This window comes from Electrophorus electricus, chromosome 16, assembly GCF_041902795.1.
Source record: "Electrophorus electricus isolate QZ-2024a chromosome 16, ASM4190279v1, whole genome shotgun sequence".
NCBI lineage: Eukaryota > Metazoa > Chordata > Actinopteri > Gymnotiformes > Gymnotidae > Electrophorus > Electrophorus electricus.
This window is the reverse complement of record NC_137512.1, coordinates 22,979,696-22,995,870: the sequence shown is the minus strand read 5'-3', so window position 1 is coordinate 22,995,870 and position 16,175 is coordinate 22,979,696. Positions and strand designations below refer to the sequence as shown.

General features: G+C 45.6%; 1 protein-coding gene across 1 annotated transcript in view; it reads left to right on the top strand.

The window, feature by feature from the left end:
- cecr2 (CECR2 histone acetyl-lysine reader) overlaps positions 1 to 16,175 on the top strand; it is a 33,316-nt gene that overhangs the window by 7,914 nt on the left and 9,227 nt on the right. The window contains exons 2-12 of the mRNA XM_027028804.3: positions 8,464 to 8,558; positions 9,711 to 9,894; positions 10,485 to 10,612; positions 10,737 to 10,817; positions 11,518 to 11,576; positions 11,907 to 12,067; positions 13,920 to 14,006; positions 14,111 to 14,264; positions 15,014 to 15,143; positions 15,604 to 15,641; positions 15,978 to 16,069. Of these exons, the coding sequence (XP_026884605.3) occupies positions 8,464 to 8,558; positions 9,711 to 9,894; positions 10,485 to 10,612; positions 10,737 to 10,817; positions 11,518 to 11,576; positions 11,907 to 12,067; positions 13,920 to 14,006; positions 14,111 to 14,264; positions 15,014 to 15,143; positions 15,604 to 15,641; positions 15,978 to 16,069 (1,209 nt within the window). The remainder of the gene's footprint in view (positions 1 to 8,463; positions 8,559 to 9,710; positions 9,895 to 10,484; positions 10,613 to 10,736; positions 10,818 to 11,517; positions 11,577 to 11,906; positions 12,068 to 13,919; positions 14,007 to 14,110; positions 14,265 to 15,013; positions 15,144 to 15,603; positions 15,642 to 15,977; positions 16,070 to 16,175) is intronic.

The window sequence follows — 16,175 nt, the reverse complement described above, 5'->3', positions numbered from 1 at the left end:
GCACTACAATCGAAGCGGTCATTCACTAGCCTTTGAGACCATCAGCTTGGTTCACTGTGTGGCTTTTGGAAGGCCTTTCTTTAAATGATGTCTTTAAGAAACAGACATGGAGCAGAACACACGTTGTATTTCATCACATTATGTCAGAAGTGCTTCCTGATCAGGAGGGATGTCTGTAAGCATGTGACATGCAGGTAATGTCCACTCTATCTCTTGTTGTATTTTTGTTTTGGTGTGTGTGTGTGTGGAGGTAATATGTGATGGTTCAGCAGGCCAGGTTTCCAGTAGCCGATGATGTGTGTTGGTTCACTCTTGGTTGGTGTATTTTTGCCTGCAGCTGCATGGAGAAAGTAGAGCAGAATGCCCTCACCCTCATCCCCACCAGTGCCCTCTGCAGTAGCCTCTTTTATACTGTGTATTAGCACCACTACTCTTACCTGCCCTTTCTTAAGAATATATACAATACCTTTATACTCCTTAGTCTTCTCACAGCCATATCCAGCTATATTGTAATAATCTGCTCCCCTCCCCCAGGCATGATTGACAGGTTAGGGCAGCAGTATATGCATCTGATGGTTTCACATGAGGAGCTGGTTGTGGGAGTGTGTATGCAGGGCATGTCCTCCGCGGGGTTTGTTTCAGCCACCTCTATTGTTGCTTCTCCCTATGTCTCCCGTCTGTGTCTCCGGAGCACGGCTGCTCCCGAACCCCCAGCGTGGGCCTGCCTCTCTCAGGAGCTCTGCCGAGCGCAGGCCTGTCTGCAGCGAAACCTGAGACCCAGGGCAGCCGGGCGTTGTGATCCTGGTTCCTCCAGGCTTTGCGTGTGGGTGTGGAGGGGGGTGGATGTTGAGCTTCGGAGCCAGCGTGTCGTTTGGTTCTGGCAGAACACTGCAAGGACATGTTGGGACAGAGCTGGGAAGTGCAGCGTGTTCCCTTGGATTGAAGCTCTTGCTGGCCTCGGACAGCTGACTGCCATGGAAGTGGTGGAGGAAGAGGGGCGTGGGGAACACTGAGTGTGTCAGCCCACAGTCTTTTAAGAGTCTGGGTGTTGGGTCTTGGTGAGTAGGGGGGAGCAGGCTCTGTGCAGTACGTGCCAGAGGCTTACACACACACACACACACACACACACACACACACACACACACACACACACACACACACTTTCTCACCTCCTCCTCCATGGGCTCAGGCTCCCTTATGTCTGTGTGCGTGCACGCGTGCATGTGCGCGTGTGTTAGGCAGGCCGGTTGTATTGATGCACTGGGTGACTGTGCTTTGAAAGGCTGACTGAGTGTTCTAGAACAAAGACTCAGCTAGACTCGCTCATCTGCTCACGGGAACAGTTGCTTGTGGAGAGACACAGACTGCCTCTGATGTTTGGGTTGGCCCATTTTCTTGCTTCATCATTCTTTCTCCCCTTTTTTTTTTTTTTTACATTTTAAAGAGGATTGGTTTACTGTTTTCTACCATACTTTTGTGAACCATGTTTTTTAAAGTTTAGTACTGTGTGACTTTGCCAGTAGCTTTAGTGCCTTTTCATCTTCTGTTGCTTCTCTTTTAATCCAAAGAGAAATTGAATATGGATAACCATTTAAGCCATCAAAAACCTCCTTAGACCATTCCTGCTTTTCTTTTTTTGAAAAAGCAGCACACCTCCAGTACTACCCTGTTGCTTGGTGCGCTTTTTACCTATTCAGAATGTCTAGACCGTAATAAGGCATCTCATTTTTGATAGCATAATCTTCTGCTTCAATTGTCAGTAACACTTAATTATATGGTTTAAGATTTTTTTTTTTTAAAGGATAAAGACGTGATTATTCTGTTTTCATTTCTACCAAAATAAATGTACCTGTGCTTTTTCTTTTTTTAAGACCTAAAAGATTGCCCTGTTGGTCTGCGTTTAAGCTCAGTCAAAAAGTGGCAGTTTTTTTCAATGCTTTGTGTGGATAGCATATCATAAATGATGTCATTTTGCAAACCTACCCATGGCTTTTCTTGCCAGTATTCTTTCAGTACAGTTGCAAGCTTGTAGGAGTAACCAACTCTTGATTGATAGTTTAGGATAGTATATTTTTGCAAGTTTTTCTCTTTATAGCTTTTCCTCAGATTGGGTTTGAATCAGTTTCTGGGCTGTTAACACAAATATACCAAACATATGAAATTAACAACCCCTTGCCTACTTATGCTTTTATCTAAAAAGGAAGTGCCATATTTGCTGAATATAATACCAGGTCAAGCAACATTTTCATTGCATTTAAATTGGCAGCAGCCGTTTGTCAGCCCAAACTTTTGTGCTTTACTGATGACAAATGTGTTGTTAATGTGGGAATGTAATGTGTCCTGTGACGGACTATGCCAAAGAATGCAGAGGTAAATAAGATTAAAAAAGGGACATGGGAGTGAACTTTTAGAATGTGTTTTATAAATAGTGTTTGTTTTGAATACACAATGTGCTGCAGGCATACAAAAATGAGTTTGTGACGATTGTTTTAAGTCTGACTAACACACATGGCCAAAGCTTGCTTGTAAAAACTTTAAAGGCCACTATAAAACATATATATATTTTTAAAACTTGCAAATAAACAAAACGAATGAATAACTAGGGTTGATGTGTTTGCAAATTGGTCTACGTGTGCAACATGTGTTTGTGTTTGTCATACAATAGCGTTAATTCAACATGCATGTGTGCACGTGCCCAGTAGGGTCCGTGGCCGAGTCGATCTTCTAAAAGATATGGGTAGGGTGGACAACTAATGCATGATTTATTACTGCAGAAAAGAAGTGGGTATGTTTACTAGTCTATCCTGATATGTAGGCTGAAGGGTCTTCATCTCCTGGAGTTAATGAACCTCAGTCGTCGTAGCAGCGAGTTCAACCCCAGGAAGTGTCTGACCACCCACCCCTTGCCAGCTGTCCCAACTGACCTGACACTGAGACAGGTCTAGTTCTCCTCACTCATTAGCCACGCTAAAACTATAATTTATATCCCCTTTAAAAGAAGGAATTTAAGCACTCATTTTAATCCTATACTGCCAAAAGTAAAACCACTACCAAAAATACAAGAATAAATGTTTAAGCCCTGCTGATCTAAGAGTGGTCAGTCAGTGGTCAGGAGGAAAAGGTTAAGCTCTTAAGCCAGATGCAGTGGCTTAATGACTATATGGTTCTCAGTGCCTTCACACAGTCCCTGAGGGAGTCTCTGTACGTTTTTGGAACTGCCTGTCTTCAGACAGTGGCGAAGGTTTAATTTCAACTTTAGGTTGGGGACAGGGCAGGGCACTGCTCACACCATCTAACCGAACGCATCGTATGAGTATTGTGAACATTTAATTATTGTGGGAGTCTCTGTTCACGTTTCCTCATTTCCAGAATCACCAATGCCGAGCCCCTTAGACCGCTGCACCAACTGTAGTGCTGAGTAAAATGTGTTAAAGCCAACACCAGTGTGCTGGAAAGAGCTGTGTGTTAGGCTTGGGTGAGTGTATTTTGCCAAGGTCTGTTTGACATGTGGGGAATGTGTGGTGTGTGGAGATGTGACTGTGAAGCTTGTGTGTGGCTAGGAGGGGGAGGTTTTGCCAAGGGAGATGAGCCCTTCCACTGCAGAGATGTCCCCGCCCTTCCCCCATCTTTCTGTTGCTCCCCTTAAGTAGCAACGGCTGTTAACTGCTCTCCCACCATCTGTGGTGAGACTCTGGTGTGCATCAAGGACCAATGCTAGGAATGTCTTGATTTTGCCTGCTCTCTGAGGTTGCTCATTCAAGCTATGAAGAAAAAGCTTTATCAGCTTCTTTTCTTCACTGCTTTAATGCTCTGGAGCTGATTGGTCTACGTTGGGATATTTAGCGTTACGCTGTTGATTAAAAAAAAAAAAACATTTCTGCAAATGAGTCAGCTAGTTTGACACCAGTTGTTAACCAGTTTTTGTTTTCTGAATTTTGGTCTTCCCACTTAGTCACTGTTTTGTAAATACTGAGGTCAGATGTATTACGATGTGAAAAAAGTGAGTGTGATTTCTGTCACTGACAAATAAACAGTTATGCTATTGCTAATGATATTTTATATCATTGTCATTTTGTAGAATTCACCATTCTGTGAGTATAAAATGCTGGAATCTTGTCAAACAAAACTTTGACAGTATTTAAAGCTTCCCATTTTTAAAAGAACAACAAAAACCTTTCTTAGTCCTTTACAAAACCAAATCTACATAAGTCTGTAAGTCTTTGTGCCCATAGCCAACTTGAGATCAAGCAAATAAAGTTAATTTTTTTTTGCTGTCATATATTAAAATGACGTGATGATAAATTGGAGCCCTGAATAAGTTAGGTTTGTCATCATAAAATATACCTAACCAAAGATTGATTTTAAAAAAGAAAAAAGAAAAGAAAAAAAGCAGAGACATTGTTGTTGTAATGTTTTCCAAACCTTCTAAATCACTTATTTGTGACAGTGCAATAAGTTTAAATGGATCAGGGGCCAGTTGCGCCAGCAGGTCTTACACCTGGTCATAAGCTAAATGTCTCCTATATCTTTCTATGGTAACTGCCTTAAACATCACAGTGACAAGATGGCTGTGATGCAGACATCATAGCAGTCCTTGTAGCTGCCTAGCTATAATGATACAGATCTGATTGAGAGACTTGGTAAGAGAGAACTGTTTAAGGTAACTGTTTTTAATTATTTATTATGCTGCATTGTTTAGAGGTCAGTGTGGCTTTATGAATACTATATAATTCAATTAATTTATGTATTTCAGTGACAGTGAAACTAATTTTGCTGGATTTGTGTAGATTATTTTGTGGCGGTAAATATGAGTACCAAGTTTGCTTAGTAGTTGCTTAGCAACTGTCTTTGTTACATGTTTCACATAGATGTGCACTGTCTAGGCATAACTTTATTTGTTGTATGGTTGTAAACTCCTCTCTGAAAAATGGTCTCGGCTACAAGCAGTTTAGAAATGATGACCAGGTATCAGAATATCAGATGCATCCAGTTCCAGAATATCAACTTCCTTTTGTCAAAGCCTGATTCCCAGTGTTCTAGCTCTGTGGCAGATGTGGGGGTATTCTGTGTTGACTGGCTAACAGTGAATTCAACTTTTAAATGACTAAATTTAGTTTCCTAAAGGATATGTTTCATATTCTGTGCATGTAATAGGTTTGCACTGAACACCTGGATGTGTGGAAGTGCTGAGCTTTGATGCCTGCATTTAGTCTGTGTCTCTCTGTGACCATTAGGCTGTTCATGTGTTGGTGGTGGTTGCTTGGAACCATACCAGATTAGTTGCGTGATGCTACAGGAAACATTGGGTTTTGTTTCCTAATGTGGCATGTTTCCTGTCAGCCAGGGCAGCACAGTGCCAGATATGATCTGCAGCCACTGGTGTGTTAGTCGAGTATCTGGGCTTGGCCCAGAATGTGTCGGATTGCTGTTTGGCTCTGGATAAAGTGGTGTCAGTAGACCAGAAAAATGGGGGTGATGACATTTAAGAATAGGGAAGTTCAAAGCTCCCAAATGTGTCCACATTTTAAGTGCAGACAAATTAATGGGTGGATAGGTTGCCATCAGCCTCCTGTAGAATTTGTTTTGGCAAGAGCATCAGGATGTCTCAGCCCCTCTGGTAGAAAAGCGGAGCTGAAAGCTCCCCAAGACCTTGTCAGAGAACTCCTGTGTCTTTTAGTGCAGCGCATTTAGACATCACACTGCAAATCTTTTGCCTTTGACTGCATATGGCTGTTCCTCTGTTGAATTTCAAAAGTGTATAAAGTGCATTTGAAGCCCTAAGATTTCTTTTTACACCACTCTGACGTGTGTTCTGTCTCCTGTTAACCATTTGTTGGCTTTCAGTCAAACGTTTGCTCTGTCTTGACTGACCTCACGTAGTATAGCCAGTATTTTGCATTGAGCGGCCGGGTTCGATATTTCGGATGTCGTCACTACTTCACATTTTCCCAGCATAGGTGGAGTGTGAGATTTTCTCCTGGAGAGTTGCACTGTTTGGAAAGAAAGGGCATACACTCCACATTAATTCCCCTTCTTTTGCTGTCTGAGGCACTGAATGGCACATCAAAGGCAAAGTGCGGTGGTGCTAATCCCCCCCAGACGGACTCAGGTTTGAAGTGTGATCAAAGTGCAGCCTGTACTGATAGATGGGCTCTCTCCAGCCCACTGGCTGCCAGGGGACCAGGAAGTTGTGTGAGCGTGACACAGGATCTGAGGGATTCACAGAAGGGGCAGGGCAGCTCGAGGCTCCAGCCTGGCCCAGACAGGCCTATCTGCTCTCTACCGTAGGCTGCCATGTGCGACTTGGAGAGAATGAATCTATTCACGGTCAGTTCAGGGCATCAGTTCTGTTCATAATTTTGTTGAATTTGTTCCATTATGTGGAAAAAGATCTGTGATGCTGTGAGTTGAATTCTAGATTAGCTACTTAATTGGCCCACTTCAAACTAAAATGTTCATTAAAAGTAATTTGGTATAATGGTTGGGATTAGACCCAAACATGATCCGTTGAAGTGCTCAAGAATCATTGGAGGGAGCAGTCCTCAAAGGAAGTTCTGACACAACGCCTCGTGGTTCTGTAATCTGATTTGACAGAAGGAGCCACTGCAATAGCGCAGGACCATGAGCCATGCTGCCATAGACAGCCCGTGTCAAAACCAGGCCTGTCACATATCAAACTCAGCCCCACCTCAGCGGCTCCGTTCAATAAATGTTTTGGCACCTCCGTTTTACCTTCTGCTGAGCACCTGAGCAGGCTGATCAATAGCTTTTAAATTACTCATTAAAATCCTCCCAGGAAGTGTAATGGAGTCAGCGATTTAAGCATTAGGCGGTCAACGTTTTCTTTGTTGGGGCTTGAAATGAGGAGTGTGTGGGTTGCGCCCCCCCCCCCCCCCCCCAAAGCACTAACATGTGTCTCATCCTGTTGTTCAGTCTCTCTCTCTCTCGTGCTCTCGCTCTCTGTCTTTTATCCTGCTGACACTGGTTTCCGTGGCTCTCCGCAGCCGGCAGGCGTGCGAGCCGACCTCTAACGACCCCCTGCTCCTTCTGTGTCTGTGGACAGCGGCAGCAATCCTTAGGTTGTGCGAATCTTGCGGTGAATCGAGGGCTGCCTTCCTCACCCCTGAGTTAATTTTGGAGTGTCACTCTGCTCTGGAGGTTGAAGGGGAGGGGGAGGATGTTTTCTACCAGAGTTGAAAAGTGCTCTCTGTTGCCAGAGAGACCTAGGCGTTGGCTGAGGGCCTGGGAGAGCAGAAGTCCTGTTAAAAGCTCAGTGTGGTTGTTATGCTGTGGTGTTACTGAAGGGACATCTAAATGAAATGGTCACATGTTGGGGTTAGGCGGGTTCACACACATTTACATATCTGCACTCTCAACTCCCCATGATCTCCCGCTTCTCTTCTGAGCTGTGCATGCTGGGTAGGGTGCCCCCTCCTCACCATTACCCCCGCTGGCCTCCTCTCTCCTGCTTACTGCCGCTTCATAAACCCTGAACATGCAGCACACAATGGTGGCCAGGAAAGAGGTCAGGGTTGAACTTGAACCTCAGCTGCACCTCCATGCTTGGTGAGCCTTGCTGAGAACCTTGAGGTGTGTTTTTATGCATTTATTTATTAGTTATTTAAAATTTTTCTGACATCTTAACCCTTCAGCATACTTTAAGGGATGCAGTCAGTAGCAGTAGTCTGATAACAGAGATCTGCTTTCCTTGGTATTACTTCTCCGTACTATAAATAATGACCTGTGGGTATACTTGAATAAAAAAAAAATATATAGGTGATGGAGAAATTCTGAATTTCGATTTAGTGTGCAAAAATACAGGTAGGTTTTTGCAGGAAGCAAAATTACTGTGCGGTGTGATCAATGCCGAGTTACGAACAAATGTCCATTTAAGCAGCTGTAACTACTCGTTTTTGATTCGGGTTTAATGTTGTATGTGGCTTGTTGGATCAGTAGCTAAACTTTTAAACTAGCGTTAAGTGTAATGTGTTGGTACTGTTTAATGCTGCCACCTCAGTTGGTCCCAAACTCATGAATCCAGCTTCACAGGGGGACACTCTGAATAATTATGCGACTAGTGCCAATTTCATTGCTTTGTTCCTAGAGTTCAGAACCCAATGGTAACATTTTAAAGGTTTGTGAGTGCTCCTGGAACTAGGTGGTAAAGACTAGTTGGGCCTGTGCTCTGTCATGTTTGTGTGTCTTCCAGATGTCTGTGTCCTAGTTACGGCTAGTCTTTGTGCTCCCCCCTCTGGGTTGGACTTCCCTCCTGGTGACTTGTTGCGGGAGGTTACGTTTCATTGAAGATGTCTAACTGAAATGTGAAAATCTTAATCTCATTCAGTGTTATTCAAAGCTGCTCAGTAAAAACACTCTGCTTAAAAAGGGCCGTTGTTTTTATTTGACTTTTTTCCCGTAAGCTTGTAAAAGTGAAGCTGGCATGCTGTCCTCCCTGTGTGCCAGGAGCTGGAGCATGCCTTGCTGAGCCAGGACCGAGACTTCCTCTCCGACCTCGTGTGCTGTCTGCTGCAGGGATGTTACCAGCGAAACGACATCACGTAAGACGCTCTCCTCTTTCTCGGCCAAGGCTGCCATTCTGGCCTCGCACACCATCTCTATCTCTCTCTATCTCTCTCTCTCTGCCTGTATTTTAGACATCAGATGATATAGGGGTTGATAGTTCGTGGATTGTTTCACAACACACACCAGCGCACTTCAAGAATGTGTCGCAGCTCGCAGAGCAAGTTAGTCTAAGCCACCATCTGCTCATGACTCACTCCTGGCACTTGTTGGCTGTGCCGTTTTACATTCGCGCCTTCTGACCGCTTCGCTGCAGCCCTCTGGCTCAGGCAGTTGGAGGTCTGGGGGCGTGGCCTCACTTCCCGAAATGAGTGCGTATGATGGCGTCTGAGTCATTTCTGGAAGAATTGGCCGGACCCCTGAGGCGGCTGGATTGCTGCAGCAGGAGCAGCCTTAGTCACCTGGGTGACTGTGCGCCGCGGGTGGGAACGATCCTGCTCGGCCGTGCTCATAACAGGAGAGAGGCGGGGTGGGGGCTGTTAGAACGGACAGCCGCAGGCATTCTGGGGGCTGCCACTGAGCTCTGGCCTTTTCAGAGAGCTGCCCTTTTTTATTCGCACACACTCAGCTTCCCGGCAGATCAGGAGGTTGGTGGGGGCGATGGCGTGTGAGATGGGATAGTGGGGAGCCCACAGCTGTATGCGAGTGCATTCTGCTCTGTCCAGATAAGCCCATTCTTCCCTTCTTTTTCACCTCCCTTTTTTGTCCGTGCGGCGGTGGGTGTCACCCCTGGCCTGGCCTCTTGTTTCTGTGCATCCTGGCAGGAACTAGAACTCTTCTCACTTTTGGGTTAGTCCAGGCAGCATGACCCAGAACTAATGTTTGTTTGCCCAGTCAAAAGCATGATAATAGGGCCAAAGACAAGGTTGCTGTCTTCTTCCTGGAACTTCGGCCATATATGTATGTTGCTGTATATTTTCTCTTACAAACATGTCTGTGGTGGGTTTAGATCTTTTTCAGATGCCCCCCCCCTTTTTTATCCTTCTTATGAAAATATCATAACTAATAACTTGAATAGGGATTGACACTTAAAAAAAAATAAATCTTAGGATCATTTCTTATTCATCAAGTTATTAGTTAAGAATTAGCCTAAGCTAAAGTAGCCTAAGCAATCTTCTGTGTCCTGCCAGGTCTCAGGCCTACAGTGGTTACCTGGACGACATCATCAGCTACCGCTGGGAGCTGGAGGAGGGCAAGCCTAACCCCCTGAAAGAGGGCTCCTTCGAGGAGCTCACAGTGCGCACACAGGTCGAGCTCCTCCACAGGCTATGTGACTACCGCTTGGACGCTCCTGATGTCTTTGACCTGCTAAAGGTATGACTCGCACAGAGCATGCAAGTAAAGGTGTTGATAATATATGATTAAAGGTGCTCAAAGCATGTTGATGATTAAAGGTGCACCATGCCAAATAATATACATAAAAGGAATATAGCCTAATGATTTGCAGTATAAGATGTTACACGGGCATAAGATGTGGAAACTTTAGCCTTCTCCTATGGGGTGGGGGGGGGAGAATCACTCACCTTTCTCCTGTGTAGTGGTCAAAGTACATATGACATGTCTAGCCTCTAAAACAAACTTAGAAACTTCAAAAGGTCACTTGCAGACACTACTGTATTTACCGTATTAGAAAATCACTTGCTATGTTTATAGCCAAATTGCATTTGTCCACTGTTTATCTTTATTACTAACATAGTACTATCTTAATGACTGCCAGCAATCCAATATCATGAAACTTGGAAGTAAAGCACAAATGTATTACTAGGAAAACCCTTTTTCAGCCCTGTTACTGTAAGGTGTGTAGGCGATAGTTTATTACATCTTGCTGTAGAGCGCTGCAGTGTTGTGATACAAGCCTATAAGTTTGATTGACCTGTCTTTTACTGCTCTTCTATTCCCTTTAGGGACTGGATGCAGACAGTTTGCGCGTCGAGCCTCTGGGGCGAGATGGAAATGGTGCCCGTTACTGGTACTTTTACGGTACTCGGATGTACAAAGAAGAGCCTGTGAAAACGAAGCTGTCTGAGCTCTGGTACAGATGGGCGGACGGGACTTCTGATGCCCTGATATGAACCTGTGTGTGGGTGTGGTGTTAATGATCTGGTAGTGCAGATTCATAAAGCGCCCCATTGTCCTTGATTTTGTTTTTATAACAGTGAGACTTCTGAAATGAAATTACCAGAGAGGAAACGCAGAGGAAGACCACCGAAGAGAAAGCCTGAGGAGACCCTACCTGTGTAAAGCCTTTTTTAAATTTTTTTTTTTTTTTACTATAACACATTAAAGAGTTTAATGTAGGTACACTTTAAATAAATACAAGCTGCCTAAGCTATTTTACATTCTGATACAAAAAATAATGAAGCAGAAAAAAAAATTCTGTCCTGCTCTCTAATCAGCAACTTCAAATTTCAACACAGTCTGGCTGCATTCACCATTCAATAAATTTCTCTAGTAGAGTTTCAATTTTGCATGTGCACACAGCACATGGAAACAGGTGATGTGCTTCACGTACAAGGAGGGAGGGGCTTTGGTCAAAGGCTTGGTGGGGGGCGCGATGCAGTTCAGAGGGGGACTCCTTTGCAAGCTCTGCCTGGATGATATTGGCACAAACTGTAAAACTGATCACATGAAAGTACGTTAGTCACAACATAAGACCACTGAAATGACTATGTTCACATCTTTGCCTTTGTGGTTTTTTTTTATTCAGCAGGAGGGGTGTTGGAGCCCAAGTCGTGTGTCTTTTTGTAGCGTCAGACGCTGACTGCCTGTGTGTAGAGAGACCACAGTGTTTTGATGCTTTTCATAACAGCATTTTGTGATGATGAAAAACACTTTGGCTGGTGTGGCTTAAGAAAAAGCAAAGGGAAGGCGCTTCTGTGCCAGAGCATAAGCTAAGGATATAATGTAATGGCTCCTTTGCTCCGTGGTGTGTTCCAGTGAGGTGGAGGCTCTGACTGTGGAGGAAGATGGAGAGCAGGGTGTGCAGTTGGGTAAAGGTGAGTTACTGTCTCTCCCTGCTGGCCTCTGGGCATGTGATTCAAGTCACATGCTGGCCATAAATCCTGAACACTCCCGCATTCATTCTCTTTAGGCTTTTATCGTGACCGATTATTGCTGACAGATGTTTGGTTGTGATGCAGCTGATCATAGCCAGTTGTTGGCTGCTTTTTTCAGTACTTTCTGAATTCTTATCAGATAACTTCTTATGATGTCCCACAATTTTTGTGAATGTGTGAATTCCATGATAAATTGACTCAGGCAGGTCTCTCTCGCTCGCTCACTCTCTCTCTCGCTCTCTCTCTGTGTGTGTGTGTGTGCTGTGCCAGAGCGTGAACGCGGGGCCTGGTCTCTGGTTTGTGACACTGAGGAACAGTGGGCCAGGCTGGCTGAGAGCATTAAGGACAAAAGCTCTCCTCAGGACCGCCACCTGTACCGCATCATCACCCAGAACTTCCTGCCTGAGATCAGCAGCATGATTGAACACAGGGTCAGACTCCACTCCTTTATTTACATTTACACCATAAGAAAATGATATGTTTCTAGGCTTAAACACCCATATAGATCCTTAAAGTAGATCAGATTCTACAATCACACCATAGATAATGAGGTTCTGTAAATGCAGAAGTGAATGGTCTCCGGGGTTTGCCAGTACCAGTTTTCTTTTTGTAAGGTAGATGCAGGTGCATGCTGTTTAACTGGTCTGCACTCGCCCAGAATGTCCCAGCCTGGTTTGTCCAGAATGGGGCCGCAGGGTCTACTGGTCTCATCTGGTCTCATCTGCAGGGGCGGGGCAGAGCAGCTGCTCCCAGAGCTCCTCAGGCGTGTTCAAGCTGAGTGAGGATTTTCACGGGAATTTTGCTTTCAAACCTCCCCCAAAATCAGCAACTGACAGTAAACAAGACTAGCTGCTATTCAAATCTGAATGTTTCTATTAGCCTTTTACTTTAGCTGGCAGTTAGTAAATTTGCGATGACTTGCTGCTTATGTGTTTAATGGAAATGGAGTATTAATGCCTGTGTTGCTATAGGTGCCTCACTCAGGTTGATTAACCTGATGTAAACATGCTTGCTGCGAAAATGTTTAGCAGACTGCAGTAGAGTGGCTGTCATCTATCCAATGTGTTTGCCTTCACCTCTGAAATGTGGGCCATGCATGGAGAAGTAATATGCACAATTACCACAGATGGACAGAGTGGTCCGTCTTTCATAACCCTGACACAGGGCAATCACACACCCACTCGGAGAGCCCTGTTTGAGATAATCCATCCAGCCTGTGACACGAGGCAGGCTCTCACCTTGAGGCACACCGGAGCCCTGTGATTGATGGCGTGTGGCCGGGTTGTTGACCTCTTAAGTGGCGACTCTAGAGGTGGTCCAACTCGCCCTGCTGCAGTAAGTGCTGTGTGGTAATGCACCAAGCGCTGCTCCACTGATGATGATGATGATGATGACGATGATGATGGCAGGGCCTGAATGACATTCCATGCCGTCACGGCCGTGAGCCGCAGTCACCATGGATACAGCCTGCCTTGCTGACCCCCCCCCCCCCACTGCTCTATCCTAGCGTCTGCTCAAGGTTGAGCTCATCTGCGGAGGGGCTATGTGACTGAGGCCAAGGTCCTGGCTGACATGCACAACAAGGTGCTCACGGTGGTTTCTCTGAGTGCTATGACTGACTAGGAAAGGTATTTGCTGTCTTCCACATAGGCCTTACACAGGAGTTAAGGCAAGGCAACATTCACACCCTTAAAGTTTGTGTGAGTTCTTCATTCTTTACTGGTTGTAATTAATTTCATAGTTTAGCGATTGGAGGCTTTGAATCATATGCACAGAATAGTACAAAGGGAAATGATAGATAGCAACTTGCAGCTGATTGGATACAAACCGGAACTGTATCACTTTAGTAATTGTGCGTTCACAGAAAAATTAGTGTGGTTTTTTTTTTTTTTTTTTTTTTTTTTTTTTTTTTTGCTTGTTTTGTTTTTCATAGCATGGTGGTTTTATTACGTCTGAGTGGATGTTTTTTGATTCTGAAGTGGCTGTGCGCAGGATATCCAGCTTGGCCTTGGAGAACTTTTAAGCCTTGTTTAAATACTCTCCACATGCCTGTGGTTATTTTAAAAGAGAGTAGTAAAGTCATTGTTGATGGGTAGAAAATTTCATTTTGAAAATTGATGGATTTGTTAGTCTACATTTACCTCCTGCTGGCGTGAACAAAGGGGAGCTCGGACAGAGCATGCCTTTACTCCTGTGACCTCTTTGACACCCCGGCACTCTTAACGTGCTCCCCTGGGAGAGGGAGAGGGAGATGAATGTCCTGACGAGAATATTCCTCCACAGGAGCGAGAGCAGCAGAAGAAGCTGTCGAATCCTCCGGTGCGTAACTCCCAGCGCCTGTCTGAGAAATGCATCAGCAGAGATGAGGATGTAACTATAAAGCTTCTACTTCTAAAAACTACTCTGTCCTATGCATTTTAAATATTAAGTCTTGTCAGAAAATTAATGGTCTTGTTACTGTGTGTGTGTAATAGGAGAACCTGAAGGCCATTTATGAGGTGGATCTGAAGCAAAGAGAGGAGGACCTGGACAGACAGGTTCTCCTTGCAGAGCAGCGGCGGGAAGAGGAGCGGCTCCTCCGAGAGGAGAGAGAGCGTGAGGAGCTGGAGCGGGCCAAAGCAGCCGAGGGTACGTACACACCCCAGCATTCATGTGCTCCCGCAGGCCGGAGCAGCCAGAAGCCGGATCACATACCTGCCCGTACTCTCCTGTCTGCACAGGGGGCATTGACATGCCTGCCTTTAGCACAAGGCCAGTTTAATCGCACGAAGAGCCAAGCTGGGCCGGAAACTCCCCAACCTCGCCCGTCACCTAAAACTCCCTACGCTCCACTCTGCTATCGTCTGTCAGAGGCTTAATGAACTCCTGATTGGGGATGTGCCGGCGGGCCGCTCTCCTCGTTAATATATAATGGATGAAGGCTGGGTCCTGTGGAGCTCTCTGACCGATCCTTCCCCAAACCTCTTTAATCTGCTCAGCAGGGTGTGCCTGCCGCAGCCTTTCAGAGAAGCACAGAAAGCACCTCGGCCCTTTGTCACCCGAGCCTTTTGATCAAGTTTGCCTTCTAAAGATGCTCATTGAATCACTCATTTGACTCCTCTCTTGTTAGCTTGGTTCTTAATCACTTGGCAAGAGCAGAGCAAGTAAATAACAGGTGCTTTGGAGACTCGTGTGGGTTTTGTTTGTTGAGGATTGGTGTGGGCGCGTGCGTGCGGGTGTGTGCTTGCGAGCGCGTGCTTGCTGTGGTGCGTGCGTGGGCGTACGAGTGCGCGCGCGTGTTTTTGCTGAAAGGATTATGTTCGTATGCCTGCTGACAGGTTTGTGTGTTTATGTGGGTGTGTTCACATGTGGGGGTTTGTCTGTGTGTCTCCATCCAGAGCGCGCGAGGAGGAGGAAGCAGCGAGAGGAGAGGGCCTGGCTCCTATCACAGGGGAAGGAGCTTCCTGCCGAGCTGCTCCACCTGGAGCCTCATTCCCCCGTTCACCGCACTCGCCACACCAAGGAGCTGTAAGAGCTCTTTGTGCAGCAGCCCCTCTACCACACGGCCAGTCACACGGCTGTGCCATCACACCCCCGCCGTGCTCCATGTTTAAACTTGAGATGAGCATCATTTACAACTGCAACTGCACTGTTGGATGTGTGTGGCACAGCAGTCGAGATTTGTTGGGATTCTTTAATACTGTTCCCATTATTTACACTGGTACAGTTCTTTGCTAAATGCAACCATTACTGTTTATATCTTGGTGAATATTGGGATTGTGTCCTGAGCCATGGTCTAGGACATGCTTTTGTCCTAGAGACACTCTCTGTTCTTTGAATTAATCTGTCACTTTATATTTATTAATTTATAATTTTACAATGTAAATACCCCAATCATGCATTCATTTTCCAGTGCATATGGAGTACTTGTTTTTCTCCTAAGTGGGTTCATTGTTCCCTCACTTCCAGTTCTCTCTTTCTGTTTAAGTTACGACATTGATGACGATTATGCCGCTTTGTACAAAGGTTGGTATCTGTGGCCTGCTCTGGGCCATCAGCACAATACACGTTTCCTCATTCGTCGCCTGCAGAGGTTTCTCTGCTCTAATGCTGCTTTACTCCCCTTCCCACTTTGTCTGTCTCTCTCTCTCCCTCTCTCTCTCTCTTTCCCCCTCACGCTGTCTAACCCCTGCCTGTCTCTCCCTCTCTCTGTCCAACCCGTTTTTCTCTCTGCCCCCTCCCCCCCTCTCTCTCTGTCCTACCCCATATCTCTCTCTTTCTCCTTGACCCCCCACTGCACTCTCCCCACTTCCCCCTCCATCTATCGTTCTGTCTTTCCCTCCCTCTCTTGCCCTCTCTCAGTGCTGGAGGCTCTGAAGGCTCACAAAGATGCCTGGCCCTTCATGGAGCCTGTGGATGAATCCTATGCCCCGAACTATCATGACATCATTCAGGTGGGCGTCTGTCATTTTTGCCTGGACCGTTCAAACTCCTTTGTCTTGAAGCATTTAATCGTCTCTACATCATTAGGTTGTCATTAACACTCTTGTCTGTATTGAT